Below are 17,646 nucleotides of genomic sequence, written 5' to 3' on the forward strand. Positions count from 1 at the left end.
GGGGGTCGGGTCCCTGGCTGGGGCCTAGCAGGAAACACTGGGCTCCTGAGCAAACAAAGGATGGAAGGATGAACATGGGGCCAGAGGGACACGGGAGGTGTGGGAGGGCGAGGAGGAGGGGGGTGGATGGCCAAGGCAGGGCCAGAGAGCCTCACAGCCTGGGTCTGTATCCCTGCTTTGTTGAGGTGGAACAGCAGGTGGAGCTGCCCTGTGGTGGAGCCTCATGAGGCTTCCTGCCCCATTCAGCCTCTATTTAGGAACCCATTTCTCACACGGATTAAAATAGTCCTTCTGTAAGTGCCAAAGGCCTGAGAATAGGCACAGGGGCGGGGAGAGGGCCCTCCCCAGAAAACATAGTAAATGCCCCTACCGGCCTGTCTGCAGGGCAGATCACGGGGGCCAGACCCTGAACCTGGGCCCACCCAGGCCCAGCTGCCATGAAATCCCCTTGGCTGTCACTCCTGATCCCTCAAGCTGACCCTGAACATAGCCCCAACCTCCCAGAGTCTCAGCTTCCTCATCTTTCTTCCCCACAGCCAGAGCCTTCTCTTCCTCCAGGACTGCTGTCAATGTCACCTCCCCTTAGTAACCTTCCCTGACCACCCTGTCTAAAAAGGACTCCTAGGGTCCTTCATTCTCTCTACATTCTTTTCTGTCTTTCCATATATGCTTTGTTTTGTTGAGGTATAATTGACACCCAGTAAAATGCACAGGTCTCAAGGGTGCAGTTCAATGAGTTTTGACAACTGCACACATCCTTGGGACTCACACCCCCATCAAGACAGAAAGCAGCCCAGCTCCCCAGAAAGCTCCCGCATCATCGCCCTTTTTACCTCCTGTGCAGCACTTGCTCACAACCCGCAATTAGCTTGTTCCTCTGATAACTCTTTAAACAAACACACACACGGATATTGCATTGTCAGTGTGCCTGGCTCTGTTCGGAGCACTTTATAAATATTAGGAGGAAAGGACTTCATTATCACCACTTTTTAAATGAGAAATTAAGGCACAAAGAGGGGAAGTAACTGGTCCTAGATCATATGGCTGTTCTCCCAGCCAGGCTGGCACCATGCTGCCTCCCTCATCAGACTGTGGGCCCAGTCCTACAGCACTGACTCAGATAATATCTGTATTTGCAGATTTAATGAACAAACCTATCAAGTGGGGATTAAGGGAAGAAACCCTCACAACTCATCATGAGGACAAGATAAAATTGAGGAGACATAACCACCTGGCCAAACTTGCTCCCGCAGTCCAAGGGCAGCCTGTACCTCACCTACCCTCTCTGGTGAACCTGACTTTAACTCCTCTTCCAGGGAGCCCATCGTGACTGCTCCAGTCTGCGAGGCATTGCTACAAGTTGGCCTCATTCTCACAGGTACATGACTCCACACTATCCTTCATAATAGTTGTCCCCAAGCAAGAGCTCCATCTTTCCAGGCATGAGAATAAGATCTATCCCTATTCTCATATGACCTCGGGCCAGTCTCCTCTCCTCTCTGGGCCTCTATTTCCCCAATATTAAGCTGCAGGGCTTGGGCTATGTGGGGTGGGGAGAGAAGGTGGGATAACAAGGGGTACCTCTGGACGGGGGCTCCTTGCCAAGTACCTACCGTAGTCCCACTCCCACATCATTGTCCCCACGGAGCAGCCCCTGGGTCTCCATGGACTTCATATCCACATACCTGAGCCCCCTGGGGGCTACTTGAAATAGGCAATGGTGTATTGGTCCCCAGTCACAGCTGGGAGGACAAGAAGATGGGAGGGGGCTTCTGACAACCCAACAGACCCCCACCCTTGCCTCACTCCCGTCCTATGGCCCCTTAGCTCCCAGGAGTCCATCAGAGCTAGAGGGTCTGTCATGGCAGTTGGACAGCTCCAGAGCTCCAGCTAGTGCTCGACAGGCACACATAGATAGACACACACACACACACACACACACAGATGTACACACACGGGTGAGGTGGAAACCTGGCTTTCTCCTAAAGAAGGGGACTCCTGCTGTATCAGAGCTGAAATTTAACAAGCATCAAATTGAGATGACATTTTCTTGAACAAATGACACTGCTCTGGCCTCAGGCTCTGATGTAGTGGTTTCTACCTCTCCCTCTCCCTTCACCCTCCTTTGCCAAATTTTTTCACTTGCCCTCAGAGCCAGCAGCCAGAAGGCCGAGACCCCTACTGACTTCCCCAGCTAGTGAGTTCCAGCAAAAGTTGAGAGCAGAAGGGCCGTGCTCCACACAGATACTTGCTCGTGTTCCTCTAACATCACCAGGTGGAATGAGGGCCTCAGAACAGGCCAGGCCCCCTCACCACCTCCATGGTGCGTCCCTTCCCACCCAAGGACAGGGCTTACTTGTGGGTGGAGGAATTCCTGAGTTCCCTAGTTAGGGAACAACAGCAGTATTTGCCTGTTTGGAAAACAATTTGCAGTTTCCAAAACACTCTGCTGTCCCTTATCTCATGGGAATGCTTGGTGCCACCCTGTGAGGCAAGCAGGGTGGGGCCCATTAGCCCTAATTTACAGATTGAGGAAACAGAGGCTCAGGAGGATGAAGTCATAGCCCTGGGGCCACCTGGCTGCAGTAAGGCTGGAATAGAGAGGAGAACAGGACTTTGGTGAGAGCATCCAGACAGTCCCTCCCTGAAGGGAGATGAGAGGAGCGGGTGGCCCCAGGTTGGAGAGGCACTGGCCAAAGCCACAGCTTGCACAAGACTTGAGAAGCTTGTTCTGAAATAAATATGTACAAGGGTGTGTGGGTGAGTGCATATGGGGGGGGGGGTGCGGTGTGGGAGCATGAGTGTACGTGGGAACATGGGTGTGTGCATACATGCATGTGTAGGGGTGCATGCATGGGTGTGTGGAGAGTATGGGGGCAGAGGGATTCATCCATCTGTCCATTTATTTATCCAATATTTTCTATTTCTCCAAAATGCCTAGCAGAGAACTGGCCACAGAGCGATGCCCAAGAAAGACTGGGGGTCTTGCTGTTACAACTCAACCTGTCTGTGACAGACTTGCCCAAGAAGGTGACTAAGCCTAGACGCCTCCATTCAGACCTTCTCTCCCACTGAGGCCCCATATCCACTGCAGGGCCCAACACCTCCTGTTGCCTGGAGCTGGAAAAGCACTGTCTTCCTAGAGCATCAAACAGAGCTGGGATGCCTGCAGTGATCCTTGACAACCAGCCCGCAATACCCTTTTCTAGCTGCCTCCCGTCTAGGAAGGGCCACCTACCCGGGCCCACATGCCCACCCACATATCAGTATCTCCATCCAGCTCACCCCAGGGCTGGGCTCTTCTCAAATATAAGTGTTCACAGTATCTCCATCTGTCTCTCACGCACACGAGGCGCCGAGGCCACCAGGCTGAACAAGCAGCTTCTCCCAACACCCCCACCACAAAAACCCCAACCTTCACACCCCCGGCCAATTAACCTGCAGCCCTGGCCACACTGCTCGGCAGCCCCTGCTGGAACACCCACTCTTTCCAGGGAAGAGAACTGACTTGTAATCTCTCCCATCAATGAGGCAGTAACAAATGAAGAAGCTGAAACTCTGGATTTCATGACAACTCACAACCTGAGAGACCTCGGCCCTACAGCTGATGAAGGGAACAGCCTCCTGGAGGCCAGGGATCTAGTTCCTCTCACTGCCCCACGAAGCACTCCAAGTCCCATTATTGCCACATGCCCTGCTTATTGACAACAGGATTTCAGGCATTTTATGATGCTAACACATGACAGATGCCAAATAATATAAAAACAGCAGATTCTTTTTGGAATAAAGAGAAAGATAAAATGCATCAGAAACCCATTTAAGTTCATAACTATAAACAAGGACAAATTTTAATCCTGAGCTTCCTGGAAGTCTTGGCAAAGAAGGAAATCAAGTAGGCTTTGTTACTTTTATTATCCCATGAAGAGAAGCACATTCATCGAACTTTTTCCAAGACTAAATTCTGAAAGGGATTTAGCATTAAACCTGATATAACGGAAAACCTGGCAACACCTTCAACAGCAATTTTTCAAAAGATATAGACCCAAATGAACATATCTAATATGGATTCCCCCATAAAAACTGGGGCCAGCATATGGCACTGTAGCCTGGCACACCTGCCAGGAGTGCTGAGGTGACATTGCCAAGCCCTTTACTTTCTTGGGATTTCTCCTTTGTTCTGTGCCAGAGGACAGAGAGAAGTGGCAAGGACTGGTATGTCCCCCAACACTGTCTCTCCCACCTCAGGGGTCTCATCCCAGCCTCAGGCAAGGGCAGGCTGGAACGCTGAAGACTAAGCCACAGTGAATACGCTCAACACCAGACACTCAAGCAGCAGAACGGAACAGAATGTTATAGAAAAAATTCAGTTTCAACTCACATTCTTTTCATTGTAGGGAACCCTTATTCTCTATAGAGGGAAGCCATGAATAAGAAGAACACTTTGAACCTACCATACTCCCTCCTTGACAAGAGTTTTAAACTCAGCCATCTCTGGGATTGATCCCTTCCTGCTCCCAATTGTATGATTATTTGGGATTGTTTTCCCATGGGGACACATCTCCAATTTTATAACAGGTACCAATGCAATAGCAGGATTTATTCTAGAGCCAGTTGTTGAAACCAACAACTGGTTTGTGTTACTGCCTTGTGTTACTAGCACCTGTGAGGGTTAACACACTTGGCCCTGGCCAGCACTTGTGACCACTGCAGGCTGCTGTGACCACTGAGAGCATGGGCCACAGCCTCAGCCTCTGCTCTAGGGGCAGACATCAGGAAGGGACTGACCTTGAAGTCAGAGTTCAGAAGCAGGTATTTACTTCTTAAGGCCTCAGCATGTTCCCTATAAAGCTGGAGCCCTGCTCCTTCCCTCCACACCCTCCCCTTTCTCCAAGGGCACCAGTGCTATTTGGAGAGCTGGTAGTAGTGTCAAATCTAACTTTTTAGCCACAGTTTCAAATTAAAGCCACAGACATGTACCATTATTCTCTCATACACTCATTTTCCCAGCTTTCGTAGCTCATTAAGGGAGCTAATGGATCCAATTTTGCAGCTATGGATTAGCTGGCCTCACGCCAGACCAGACCTTGCTTCATTAAGTTCTGACCACATCCTGTCCTCTGTCTCACCCTGTGCATTTACCTCTTATCCTCAGAGGCTCAGTTCCAGGGAGATCAGCTCACATGATACCATTGACCCCAAATGCCCAGGTCCCAGATAGATGCTCAGAGAATGATGGAGCCAGGTAGGATTAGTGCCCCCTTCATAACAACAGTCTCTGCCTGGTGCTCAGCCAGTACTTGTGCTGACACCATCTCATACAGTGCTTACCACATCCCAAGAAAAACCAGCAGCGTCCTTTTACTTGTGAAGAAATGTCACTCTGAGAGATTAAGTGACTTGCCCAAAGTCCCACAGCTAGGTAGTGAGAGTCAAGACTTGAACCCAGACCTGTCGGCTTCTAGGCAGTGGGGACCAAGCAGACAGCTGCTTCATCCCTTTCCCATGCAGCTCTGGGGCTTGGAGTACGCACTTGTCCCCACAAAGCCAGCTGAGGGAAAACAAAACAAGAAGGCCCAGATGCTTCTTCCCAGAGCTTGGCCCCACATTCCTGGGTCTAGACCAGGCTCTGCTACTCAGTGTCTGTTACGACAATGGCAGATGTTCAAGGACCCTCCGTCCTGTACCAGGCATGTTACACCCATTAGCTCTTGCTCTTCAACAACTGCATCTTTATCCACCATTTTCAGCTGAGGAGACTGAGGCTTAGGGAGGTTTTATGACTTCTCTGGGTCCCATGGTTCTCACATGGTCACCTCCAAGTCTGAGAGTTCTTTGGGAACCAGGATTCAACTCTCATCCCCAGGGAAGGGATCCCTTCCCACTCCTGCAAACATGGACTGGCCCTGCCTAGGGCCAGGCCTAGAGCTGGGGCTGGATATGCTGCCACAGGCAGATTTGGGGGTCTACGAATGAGTCATTGCCCACTGGGATGCTCAATGAGGATACATAGGCCTGGGAAAACTTGCTCTGGCTCCTCTTCCCTTCTCCTTTCTTTCCAGAGCCAGAACCTGGCAGAGCGGGCAAGATAGGGAAGGCCAGCCCTCCTGAGGTAACTACAGAGCAAGGAAGACCCCTAAATAACCACTCTGCTTCTAGGCCAAGGCCAGGACACCTGATGGGAAAGTGGGTGGCAGCTGACAGGCTGAAACCTCCCTGGCCACTTCCTGCTGGGAGAACACGGAGCAGCTGCTGACAGGAGAGCCAACACAAGTTTTGAAATTAAGTCTCAGGAACATAAGACTAGTCCAATCTGCTAAATTTTGATGGACTCAGTTTGTCTGCTGCCTGCCAGCCCCAGACAACCTGGAAATGAAGGCAGAAATGCCAGGTCTGGCAGGGGGGCAGGGGAGTAGTGCTTCTAGAAAGAGGGAGCTGAGCTAGGCTCCCAGCAAGGGAGGGGGAAGGACAGTGGGAACATGAGTGCTAGTTTCAGCAGGCCAGTGGGTCCCAGCACCCCCGGCCAGGGACCATGCACTGCCGGACCAGCTATAGCCACAGGGGTTCAGGTCAGACAGATCTGTACACAGAGGACAGTTCCATCCCCCACTCACCCTGGGCAGGCCATTTACCTTCTCTGAGCCTCACTGGGCAATCTGGAAAGTGGGGACAGTTACAGTACTCATGTTCCCAGGTGGCCATGAGGATGGAATGAGAACACACATATAGAGCTCAGATTAACACACTGACAAGGGCATATTGAGTATGTTGAGGGGCTACAATGTCATGGGTGGAAATGGGTTTCAAGGTTTGCTTGAGGACTACTGGCTTCTGGATTCTCTTGGGTCTTCCTGAAATGGCCTTATACTCTTCCCTCCTTGTTTTTCAGAACTCAGGAAAATCTAGGTGCAGCCTCTGGGACCTAGGGGAGGCAGACCCCTTCCCATCCAGCAGGTCACAGGAAATGGTCTCGGATCCTCAGAGGGGCAGGGCCATACTGGGCATTTCAAAGGTGGACCAAGGATTACTAGTCTATGAATCCTGTTTTTCTGTGAAAGGCTCAGTAAGTAAGGGGCAGACCCTCCAGGGTAGGGAGAGGGTGGCTGATCTTAGGGGAGTACCCTGGAGAGTGGCAAGCAAGGCTGAGAGTTGGGGACCCAAGCCAGAGAACTAACCAGGTTCTTGGCTTTGGTCAACTGCAGGAGGGGGCATATTCCCACTCCCCTGTGGCAGCCCCCTACTCTCCCAGGTGGTATACCCCTCGACTCCTCCATGTATCCTTTGGAACAATGTCCCCTTCTGCAAAGTATGTGACTATGGGCCAATCCCTTAAGCTCCCTGAGCACCAGCTCCCCATCTGTGAACTGGACTTGCACTCTCCTCACACATGGGCCCTGGTTATAGGTGGGGAAAGAAGGCTCAGAGAGAGCTATGGCCTCCTCCCCTCTCCCAGAGGTTACACAGCAAGTAAGTGGCAGGATCAGAACGCCCTCTGCCCCTGACAGGTGTGGGATTGCAACATTCTGCCCATGGCCCTCCTGCAGGAGGCTGGGAGGGCCACAGAGACCTCTTGGGAGGCCCCTGAGTATATACTCAGAGGATCCAGCTTCTATTATCCTCCTTTAACTTCTCAGAGGAAAAAGGGATTTTTCTGTCAAAATCAGCTACATAATTTATGAAACATTACCCTGGTTCTATTTCTTCTATGACAGTATAAAAATAGGACATTTTCATCATAAGATTGGAAAATTTTAGCAAACAAGTGTTTTGTTCTAATCTCAGAAATAATGGCTCTTCAGTGGTCACTCTTCATGAAGAGACCCCACCTTGGCCATGGAATATGTGTCCCCAACTAGCCCACTATGCTGCAGTGATGCCCACATAGCTAGCACAGAGTTACAGAGGGCAGTGCCACCCTTCCTAAGCAGGAGTGACCAGGGTAAACGAGGTCACACCCAGGTGACCCCTTCTGAGGCACCCAGCAGGCCATGCCTCCGGCCAACCCTGGAGATAGGGAACCCAACACCTTTTAGCTCTCAGAAGAATGACAGCTGGTCTCTCTCTTCCGGAGGAGACATAACAGAGATGACAATGGAATAAGAAGTGTGGGTGAGGGGTGCACTGGATCAACTCCAGAGGCATGGCACAGAGCCCTAGGGAACCTTCCGCTCCTGCCCTCCACACTGGCCTTCCTGAAGCCTACATCACATCAGCTCGGCATCTCTCCCATGTCTCTTGGCTTCACCCATGTCCTGTAGCTCCCCACACAGGCCTAGGTGAGCACAGGCAGTCATCGCCCTACTCAGGCTCCTCCCAGGGGCAGCAGGGACATTGGCTGTCCAGGCTTCCAGCTTCCCCTGGCCCCTGCCTGGCCCCTCTCTCCCTCCTGCCCCTGTTCAGCCAGAGGGCTCCCAAGATCCCAACACCTAGCTGGCTCATGGAAGACTTTCCTAGTCTCCAATCACGCTATGGAGCCATGGCGATGAGAAAGGGAGGGGAAAAGGCCCTGCCCTCTAAGGGACCAGGGTGATGGCCTGGCAGCACCGAGGGACACCTCTGCCTTGGGAATGGGCTGCAGTGACTCATCCTCACTCTCTAAGGCCTTCCTAGGGTAAGGATGCACCCCAGTACTGGCTCAGCCTAACTCAAACATTTACCTGGCCATGGAGTATAGTGGAGAAGGGTCCTCAAACCTGAATCATAACCCCAGAGCTCCTGTCTCTAGCAGAACACAGACACCGCTAGTAGTGTCACCACAGCCGACTGTTTTCCTGGCAACACAGTCACTGATTGGCTTGGAAAAGGCATCTTGGATGGCCAGTCTCCATTTGATGGCCTGTCTACTTGGAAGAGCAGCCCCAGAGGTAGGCAAGGTGGGCCCCCACACCTGCCAGCTTCCCTGGCACTGCCCATGGTCACTGCCCACCAAAAGTGTCTTCACAGCCAGAATGAAAGCCCCTGCTAAGCAGAGCACCCAGCCCCTCATTTTACGGGATGGGCAGACTGCGGCTCCGGATCCCCAGCTGAGCCAGGATATAGGGAGGGATGGCTGCCAACCGGCCCTGGGTTCCAGCCCAGCCTGGGCATGTCCCCATGATGAGGCCCTAGGTGAACTACTCTGCCTTTCTGAACCTCAGTCTCTGCATCCACGACATGGGGGTGGTCACCTGCTCTGATTCTGCTGTTTGTGTTTGGTGTGTAGGAAGCACTCAGCAAAGTGGGTGCCTTAATCCCTATCCCCTGGCCCTGCCACTGTCTGCCAGAGAGCACCTGCCAGCCCCACTGCCACATCCTGCGAGGGGGCTGTTTATTTTGGGGGAGCATCTATGAGCAAGCTATGGGTCTCTCATGGAGGCTGAAGCCTTAGGAGTGGGACAATGAGTGTGGCAGGTCAAGGCCCTGGCCTCTCATGCCGCTGGAAATAGCCTCTGAGCTTTACCAAGGTGAGGGCAGCCAGGTGCAAGGTGCGGGCTAGAGTCTCAGGTGCTCGTCTCAGCTAGCACAGCGGCAGCTCACACTCATTTCCCCCTCTGTGAAATGGAAGCAGGTTGCACCTCCCATCTTGAACATTTCCAGAGCCCCCACTGGCTCCTCCTGCTGGCTCTGAGACTCTGACTCAGGTCAGACCCCAGCCCCCTCCCTCCCCAACTGCAGCCAGGGAAGCCTCGGGGGCCATAATGTGCATGGTTCCACACTGTTGTCCCAAGCAAAAGTCTCAGATCACTGGGCCATAAAAGAAGGCCCAGCAACAGAGACCGAAGCTGAAGCTGACTTCCCACACCTCATGGGGGGAGACGCCTTGGGTTACAGCTCTGCCCAAAAGCGCCTGACTCCACTGTTCCCACTGCCAACACTGCTGGCACCTGGTGATGCTGGCAGCAGGAGGGGACACTGTAGTGGCATGCGTATAGCTAGGCAATCCTCATTCGTGTCCCACCCCCAGCCTCCCCTGGGGCAAGGGGGAGGGAGTTGCAGACTGGCTAGGATGAAGCCCCAGCACCTGACCTGGCCCTGCGCTGTCCTCTGCCTGCCCTCGGCCTGCCTGTGCAGAGAAGAGGCCAGCCAGGCCTGACACACATGAGACAGGCAGAGTGGCAAGGCCTAAGAAAGAAGGGACAGAGTGACAGCAGGGGAAACAGGCAGGAAAGGAAAAATGAAAAGGGTGAGGAGGCTGAGGACAGATAGTGCCATGAGAAAGCAGTGAGGACAAATCCCTAGCCTAAAGAAAAAGGCAACCCTAATACCAAACCTGCATCAAAACCATAATCAACATTCTCAGCGTCCCTGGCCTGTCCAGTGCTGAAAAGGCCTCCTGAGGCTCCTTATTCCCCCAAACAGACGCCTCATATTCCTGCTCTAAGCAAAACCTCCATGGTTCCCACACAGTGGGATTTTAATCACAATTGCACAAGGCCTAATCCACTTAGTTCCAAAAGGGAGGGAGGGCGGGGAGGAGCCCAGGGCCCAGAGCTCCCCTCACACCATTATTTCCTGCTCCACAAGGGACTGACTTCCTCAGGTACAGGGTGAACCCAAGAGAGTCCTCATAAAGGCCACGAATATACCAAAAACAAACGCACCCAGGCCACCCACAAGAGAGCCCTGCCCTCTGAGAGTGTCTGCCGGCCTGCACTGACTCGCAGCGTGAAAGTAGGGATAGTTACAGCCGCCAAGACTGGATCCTGCCTCCTGCCACACATTCAAGCCCAGGGTTCAACTGTACCACAAAGGTGATGGTTTTGCAAAAGATTCCCAAACTGCCTTTTGTCCAGGGTCACTTGGGGAAAGGTGACAAAAAAGATCTGAAGCCCAGAGCCCTGCTCCTCTCTCAACCCCAGGCAATGCCTCTCATCTGGGGCCACACAAGATCTCTAGTAGATAGAGCAAGGGCTGCAGAACTAATGTTCTTCTGGGAAAACACTGGAGCTCACAGGACCAATGGTATCACTGCCCTGAGAGCAGCAGAGGCAGTCCTCCAGCAAGTGCTTGGTGTACACTCTCTCCATGACACAAGTATGCCTGGAATACTCCCCTTACCTAGGGATGACTACTGTCCTCAGCTCTTGTCTGGTGGCCATCACCCTTGGATACACAGCAGCCAGCCACTAGGCTGGAACCAGCAGAGGGTGGGGGCCTGCAGAACCAGATGCTCCAACAGCTGCCCCCCCAGGGGTCTCCCATGATGATGTCCCAAGGAGAGGAAGATGAGGGATATAAGTAGGAAAACCACTCCCTCAAGTGTGAAGCTCAGAAGAGATATAACAATGACTCTGTTGTGATGGAGACCAGGTCCTTCCCACACAGCCTGAACACAGCCCAGGTGATCTGGAAGCCCTATAGCATCCTTGGCAATGGTGCTCTACCCTGCGAAGCCCTACACAAGTGTCTCTACCTCCAAAGAACCCTTCAGTCACTTGTTAGCTTCCCAGGGCTTATCAGTCACATCCTGCCAGGACACAGGTCTGCGAGTAGGGAAGCAGGTGCTGAGTGTCTAAATCAAGCATGCTGTCGTACACACCCACCCCTTGTGCCTTCCACTGTCATCCACATCCTTCTCGGACCAGAGGTCTGGATTAAACTGGCCACCTCTTCCAGGAATCCTCCCTTTGCTGGCCCGGCCCAGAGAAAATTTCCTCTGGCCCACTCACCAGCCTGACTGTCTGTCTATGGCGCTCTGGGCTTTGCTTGGGCTTTGCTCTGGGCTGAGCTTATCTGAGACTCATAAGGCCTAGGACAAGGCACATTCCCCTTCTGAGGCAGCCCCACAGCCATCATGGTCTTTGTGTGCTGGCCTTGTAGGATCACCACCTGTCCAATCACAGGCATAGAGTTCCATACAATGAGGAGAGTTGGGCAGATGTAGGCAAACACTGGCAGCACCACTTGGGCCCAGCTGGGGCTGCCAGGGCTCCCTGTGGAGACATGGAGGACAATATCCTTCCAGGGGTCAAGTCTCAGAGACCCACTCATGTCCCCACAGACTTGCATGAGGTGTGAGATGACTTAAATGCTAAGACTCTGGCAATCAAACTGCCTAGGCTTGTATCTCAGCCCTGCTACCTACCAGCTGTGTACCTTGGGCAAATCACTGATCTCTCTGAACTTCATCCATATAATCCATATAATGGGAATGATGGGAGTTAGGTAAGACAACATGTGTTCTGCACTGGGAACGGGATCTGCCAGACAGAACGCTCTGGAAAACTGTTAGCTATTTATGAGAGTATTAGAATCCACAGCTCTAATATCTCAAGCCTGGAGAGCTGGCACCAGCTCCTGGGTGGGTGGGAAAAGATCTTAGACCCCTAGAGGGGATCCTGGGAGTGGGCTGGGAGTGCAGCTTCGAAAGCTTGGAGCAAGGCCAGCTAGGCCTCTCAAAACAATCAACCCTTTCCACTATTTGCATTTTGTAGGGTTTGATGCCGTCCCCAGGATCCTCATTAAAAAGCAAATTGCCCACCCCTGGCAGTTCGGAAGGCTACAACATGGTAACACCAAGAACAGCCTGCAGAGAACCTTGGGTACAGTGAGACCATTTCCAGGGACTTGGTTGTACCAGGGCTGCCAGCCCCTCCATGTGCCTCCTGATTTGTTGACTCTAACAAGTGGCCCTGGAGAGGCTCATCTGACTGGTCTGGAGATGGCAGGTGAGGGGGTGGCAGCTGCCAAATGAGAAAGGGCCTGACCTGCCAGGCAGCTCCACCTGGCCTCAAATCCAGCTTGGCAGCACCAGCCCCAACAGGCCAGCCCCGCCCATGAACCAATGGGCACTGTCCCCATCCCCCCCAGGCAAGGTGAGGCATCCAGGTTACTGGGCTCCTGGTCCTCTGCCGCCCTGCCCCGAGCTCTGCATCTGACTCACATGCTACCTTCCTCTTGGCATTATGGTTAGAGAGAGCCCCTCTGTCTACTGCTCAGAGGTGTGGCCTAGATGGCAGGCAGAGGGCAGAAATGGCCTCATGGATGGGCATTTCCTTTCTCCCCAGACCTTCCCTATGAGGTCTGTCTGGGTGCAGGGGGTTCCTTTGTGAATTCCCAGACCTTAGCACAGAAGAAACAGTATTTCTCTGTGGCTTACCTCTGAGATGCAGTCAGAGAATCCCTCTCCTGTGGACATGGGGAAACACAGGAAAAGATCAGCCCTCGGTGGCTCCTTCCGAAGCTCAGTGAGCCAGAGCATGGCTATTTTAACAAGATTTATGAGCCCCTGTGCCAGGCCCTGGGCTCAGATGGTACAAGAGGATTTTAGGGGTCAAAGAAGGTTCCATTTCCCCAAAGCCAGGGACTGTGGACAGCTTCTTGGAAGAGGTGGCATTGGGGCTGAGTCATGACAGATGGGAAGGGATTCTTCAGTGCTGCAGAAGGAGACATCACCCAGGGTAGGAAAGACAGGTGGGCTATACTGCAGAGGCCTCAAATGTCACACTCAGAGGCTCAGAATGTATATGGTCAAGTTCTCAAATCTCTGTGTCATCTCAGGCAAGATCTCTTCCTGCTCCCCAGAACTTAGTTTTCCATCTGTCAGAAGAAATGTGCCCTCTTGTGCTTTGGAGCATCACTGAGATCCCACACACAGAGCAGCCTGGCTCACAGCAGCCATCTGGCACCAAGGACAAGGGCATTGTCCTGGGCAAGGCAGCCCCAGCAACCTTCCCAGATCCTGGGGACCAGAGGGAAGATGTTCACTGCAGAGACTTGACCCAGAGGACTCTGTAGGGGTCTCCTGAGCATATGAATTCCCCCACCCCCACTACTCCACTGGTGTTAAAGAAGGGAAGAGGAGGGCAATAGGAACTCAGAGAGGCTTCCAACATGCTGCAGTGGTCAGAGGGGAAGGGCCCCCAGCCCCACAGTCCAGAGTACAGGGCCGGGAAAGAAGATCCCATGTGTAGACCCCCTACGTCTCCTCAAGGTGTTGTGTTGCTTTTATTTAGAGGTACTAAGTGCCATGGTCACTTCTGCCTGCCAGGAGGCCGACAACCACAAGTGGACTGGGCAGGAAGTCAGGGGAGGGAATCCTGGCCTCTGCTGCACCACACACCCCCATTAAGCCATGTGACTTCTGACCAACTTCTGGTTCCCAATTTTCACATAGGTGACAAAGTTTGAGGGGCTGTGTCTTGGATCTGGTGGGATGACTGACAGGTGACAAATCTGCGGGCCATGCCTAGTTAGAGGTAAAGCTGAGGAGTACCAACAAACTAAACAGGCCTGAGAGGGGCACAAGCAAGAGGTCAGCAGGAGCAGCAGAACTGGACCCTCTCTGAGAAAGGCAACCCTCCAGTCCCTGCCATGGGGCAGACGAGTGCTTGGGGTGGGGTGGAGAGTAGAATGGCTAGAGCAGCAGCAGAAATTGACCTTGGAAGGGAGCCACTGAGCGTGGGCAAGGCCAAGATGGAGCGAGCCTGTGGCCAGGGGCTGAGGGAAAGGGGAAGAGGCCCAGCTCCCCAGGCGGGAGAGGCCTGCTCCTCATAGGGCCTCCACGGAGTAGCAACAGTTACAGGGACAGTGACCACAGCTCTTCCTGTTTGATGAGGCTGCTTTGGCCCAGGCTTCCTGCTAAGCACTATCTGCCATCTCAGGCATAACAGCCAAGAGGACAGGCATGAAAAGAGATGGGCAGAGATGGCTTGAACAAGTTCAGACTACAAGACACTGGCAAGACCTGGGGTATAGCCCTGGGGATGCAGAAAGACTCAGAGCCCATGACCTTTACCAAGGCTGAGCTAAGGCAGCTGGGAAGAGGGCTGGGACCCATTGATGAGCAGCTAAGCTCCCTGGGTCCAGGCCTGCTCATGTGCTGAGGTCTCTAAGTCCTGGCCCTCCTGGGCAGAGGGAAGAAGCTGTAAGTGGGGAGATGCTACCTCCCTCCTCATGGTCACAGCTACCACTCACAGTACAGGTACAATGACTGTGCCAGAGTTATGCTAGCCCAATCTTGGGAGATAGTGAGAGCCTGTCTAGCTGGGTATGGACTCTAGGCTTGGTCCCTGGGGAGACCAAGAACAGGAAGGTGTTTGGGGGGGGCACATCTAATCTATGTCCCCCTTGAAGGCCAATTTAGGGCCAGTCTTCAAGGTCCCAAGCCAGTAGCTCCAGCCATGCTCACCCATAAAGTCTAAAGGAGTACAGAGGGGAACCCATTCCAGGCCTGCCCCAGTTCCCAGTCCAGAACAGGGAGAACACTGAGGCCCCAGCTTCAAATGGAGGTGCTGTGGAAGTTCTTGCAGTCAGAAGTTCCCCCAAGTTATTTATCAGACACAGAACCTATGGGGAGAGGGTCTAGGCCCAGCCCTGTTTAAAGCTGGCATTGTCTGGGCCCACAAACTCTGGTCTCCTACCCATCCCAGTGTTTAGACACCACAGGGGCTGGCCAGAACTCAGTCCTGGCTCACAGGGCCAAAGCCTTGGTATTGAGAAGTGGTTTTCTGGCCTCAATCAGCCCCTCACCTGCCCAGGCTGTCCTTAACCCTAGCGCAGGTAGAAGGGCTAATTGGTGCTGAGGGAGAGCGTAAAGACTCTCATTCCTAATCCCCTCACCCCCATCTGCCCTCAGAACAGCTACCTTTTCCCTGAAGGATTCAGAGAATTCCATGCCTAGGATTCCAAAAAGCTCTCCCCACCCCATTCCACTGCTGGGTTAAAGGGTCCAGCCCTAACAGCCCAGCCTTGATTCTCCCTGAGACCCAACCTCACGATCTCCTCTAAGGCCACCCTGGGGAGACAACCTCCTCCATTGGTTCTAGTGCTTCTGGGAAAGACACAGAGAGCTAGGCCCACGTCCGCGCTCAGTGCTTGAAGATCCTGTACCCTAAATTAGTCCTATAGCCTTTTCAAGCCTGTACCAGGTCCTGTGTCAAGCACTCTACATGCATAATCTTGTTTCAAGCTCACAACAACCCCTTATCTTTCCCCATGAACAGAGACAGAAACCTGGCTTCAAGAGTCTAGGATACTGTCCAAGGTCACAGAGCTCGCAAACACACACAGAAGTCCCTGGAGCCATATCTGTAGGACTCTACACTCAGACTCATAATCACGACTTCTGTAAAATGGGAAGATCCTTTGCTATACTTCTAACCTCCAGGAGCCAGTCTCTCTGCCATGCTCTACCCATTCAGGTGGCCACTGGCACAAGCTACAGATGATTATGGTTCCTAGTGATGACAGATTCAAGGGATTCTGGGTATGGGGTGAGGCCCTGGGCCCAGAACTGTGTGCCTTAAGCAAGAACTAGGTGGCTAGATCAGCCAGCTCAGAACTCCTACCCACCCACCCCATTCCACCTGTATCAGCAGGCCAGGCCTCCAGGGATCCTATAGCGTGATGTGTCTAGATGGCTGGCCCACCCTCTGCCCAGGAACTATGGTGGGTCAGGCTTGGAGCAGGGCCTGTCCCTTTCAACAGTGATTCATCAAGAGCCCATCAGCAGCCTCCTACCCACAGGTGCAATGGGCATCAGCCTTACCCACCAGCCAGTCCTGGGAGGCTCACACCATTCCAACCCAGGCAAGCAGGGGCCATAGGGAGGAAGTAGGCACACCCTAAGCCTTGGTGGGGGCTGACCTTCAGGCAGAGGGAAACTCAGAGGAGCTTCTGACGGAAGGGGCAGCCAAGCTGAGCAAGAGCCCCCCTTGGGCCTGAACACATAGGTGCGGCCTGAACTCTAAGAGTCAGGAGCCACTCCTTCCCTGCTTCCGGGTACAACAGCCCTACCCATACTGACTCCACCCGTTGCTCACTGGGACACCCTGAGCTTAGCTAGGCTAAGCCTCAGTTTCCCCATCTTTAAAACAGGGAGGACCACAAGCCTGACCTTAGAAGAGAATATGAGGACTAAACATGACGCCACACATAGGAAGCTTAGAAGGGCCCGAGAGGCAGCAGGCTGCACCCACAGGCTTCTGCTTTTGGACCCTCTAGGTCACTCCAGGCTTCACTGAGGGGGGTCACAGACCTTCAGGGCACACTTCTGCCCGGTGCGCCGTTGGAAGCACTCCAGCACCTTGCCGTTCACACCCAGGCCCAGCACCTGCTTGGACAACTGGTAGTCATCGGTCACCGCGTACTTCTTGGGCTCCCGCCGCCCCCCGCAAGCCAGAGCACCGCTCAAGCTGGGTCCGCCGTGTGCAACTGGAGGGAGCGCAGGACTCCCCTGCTCCTCTGCTGTTTCGCCGTCCATGGCCCCCGCGGGGCACTTAGAGGCGGCCCCAGCCTGGCGCGTCCAGGGGCACCTGGGGGAAAGGGGAAAAGTGAGTCCTGCCCAGACTTTTCCAACACACCCTGGCCTTGGAGCCCCTAAGCCGGGCTGGGCTGTGGGCCTGGCCCGGGACAAGTCGGGAATGTGGGGCGAATGGCCAGGGTACAGACGTGCAGCACGGGTTGGTAGTCGCGCAGCCGAGCGTAACCAAGTCCTACCCGGGCACGTGTCGAGAAGGGAAGTGGCCAGGCGCCTAGTGGCGGCGACGTACCTGGAGCAGGCCGCAGAGGGGGCTCAAGGAAGGCGTATCTGGCTGGGGCGTACCTGGCGGCAGCGCACCTGGCAGAGGCGCTGGCGAGGGGCAGGGGCGGCGGTCCCGGGAGCTGGAGGCCGCGGAGCGCCCTGGGCCGCCAGCCGTGCAGTCGGCGCCCACGTGACCCCCACGCCAC

At 53.8% G+C, this 17,646-nt stretch overlaps 1 protein-coding gene across 5 annotated transcripts in view; it reads right to left on the reverse strand.

Moving 5' to 3' along the window:
- The window catches only part of MAPKAPK3 (MAPK activated protein kinase 3), a 29,225-nt gene extending 11,579 nt beyond the window's left edge, over positions 1–17,646 (reverse strand). For 2 of the 5 annotated variants that reach the window (XM_045530117.1, XM_045530116.1), the window contains exons 1-2: positions 17,469–17,646; positions 16,955–17,231 (exon numbers count right to left, since the gene is read on the reverse strand). In XM_045530117.1, coding sequence (XP_045386073.1) covers positions 16,955–17,179 — 225 coding nt within the window. In that variant the 5' untranslated portion in view covers positions 17,180–17,231; positions 17,469–17,646. The remainder of the gene's footprint in view (positions 1–16,954; positions 17,232–17,468) is intronic. The other 3 variants (XM_045530115.1, XM_045530113.1, XM_045530114.1) reach the window with 3 other exon arrangements.

This window comes from Lemur catta, chromosome 18 (genome assembly GCF_020740605.2).
Source record: "Lemur catta isolate mLemCat1 chromosome 18, mLemCat1.pri, whole genome shotgun sequence".
NCBI classification, from domain to species: domain Eukaryota; kingdom Metazoa; phylum Chordata; class Mammalia; order Primates; family Lemuridae; genus Lemur; species Lemur catta.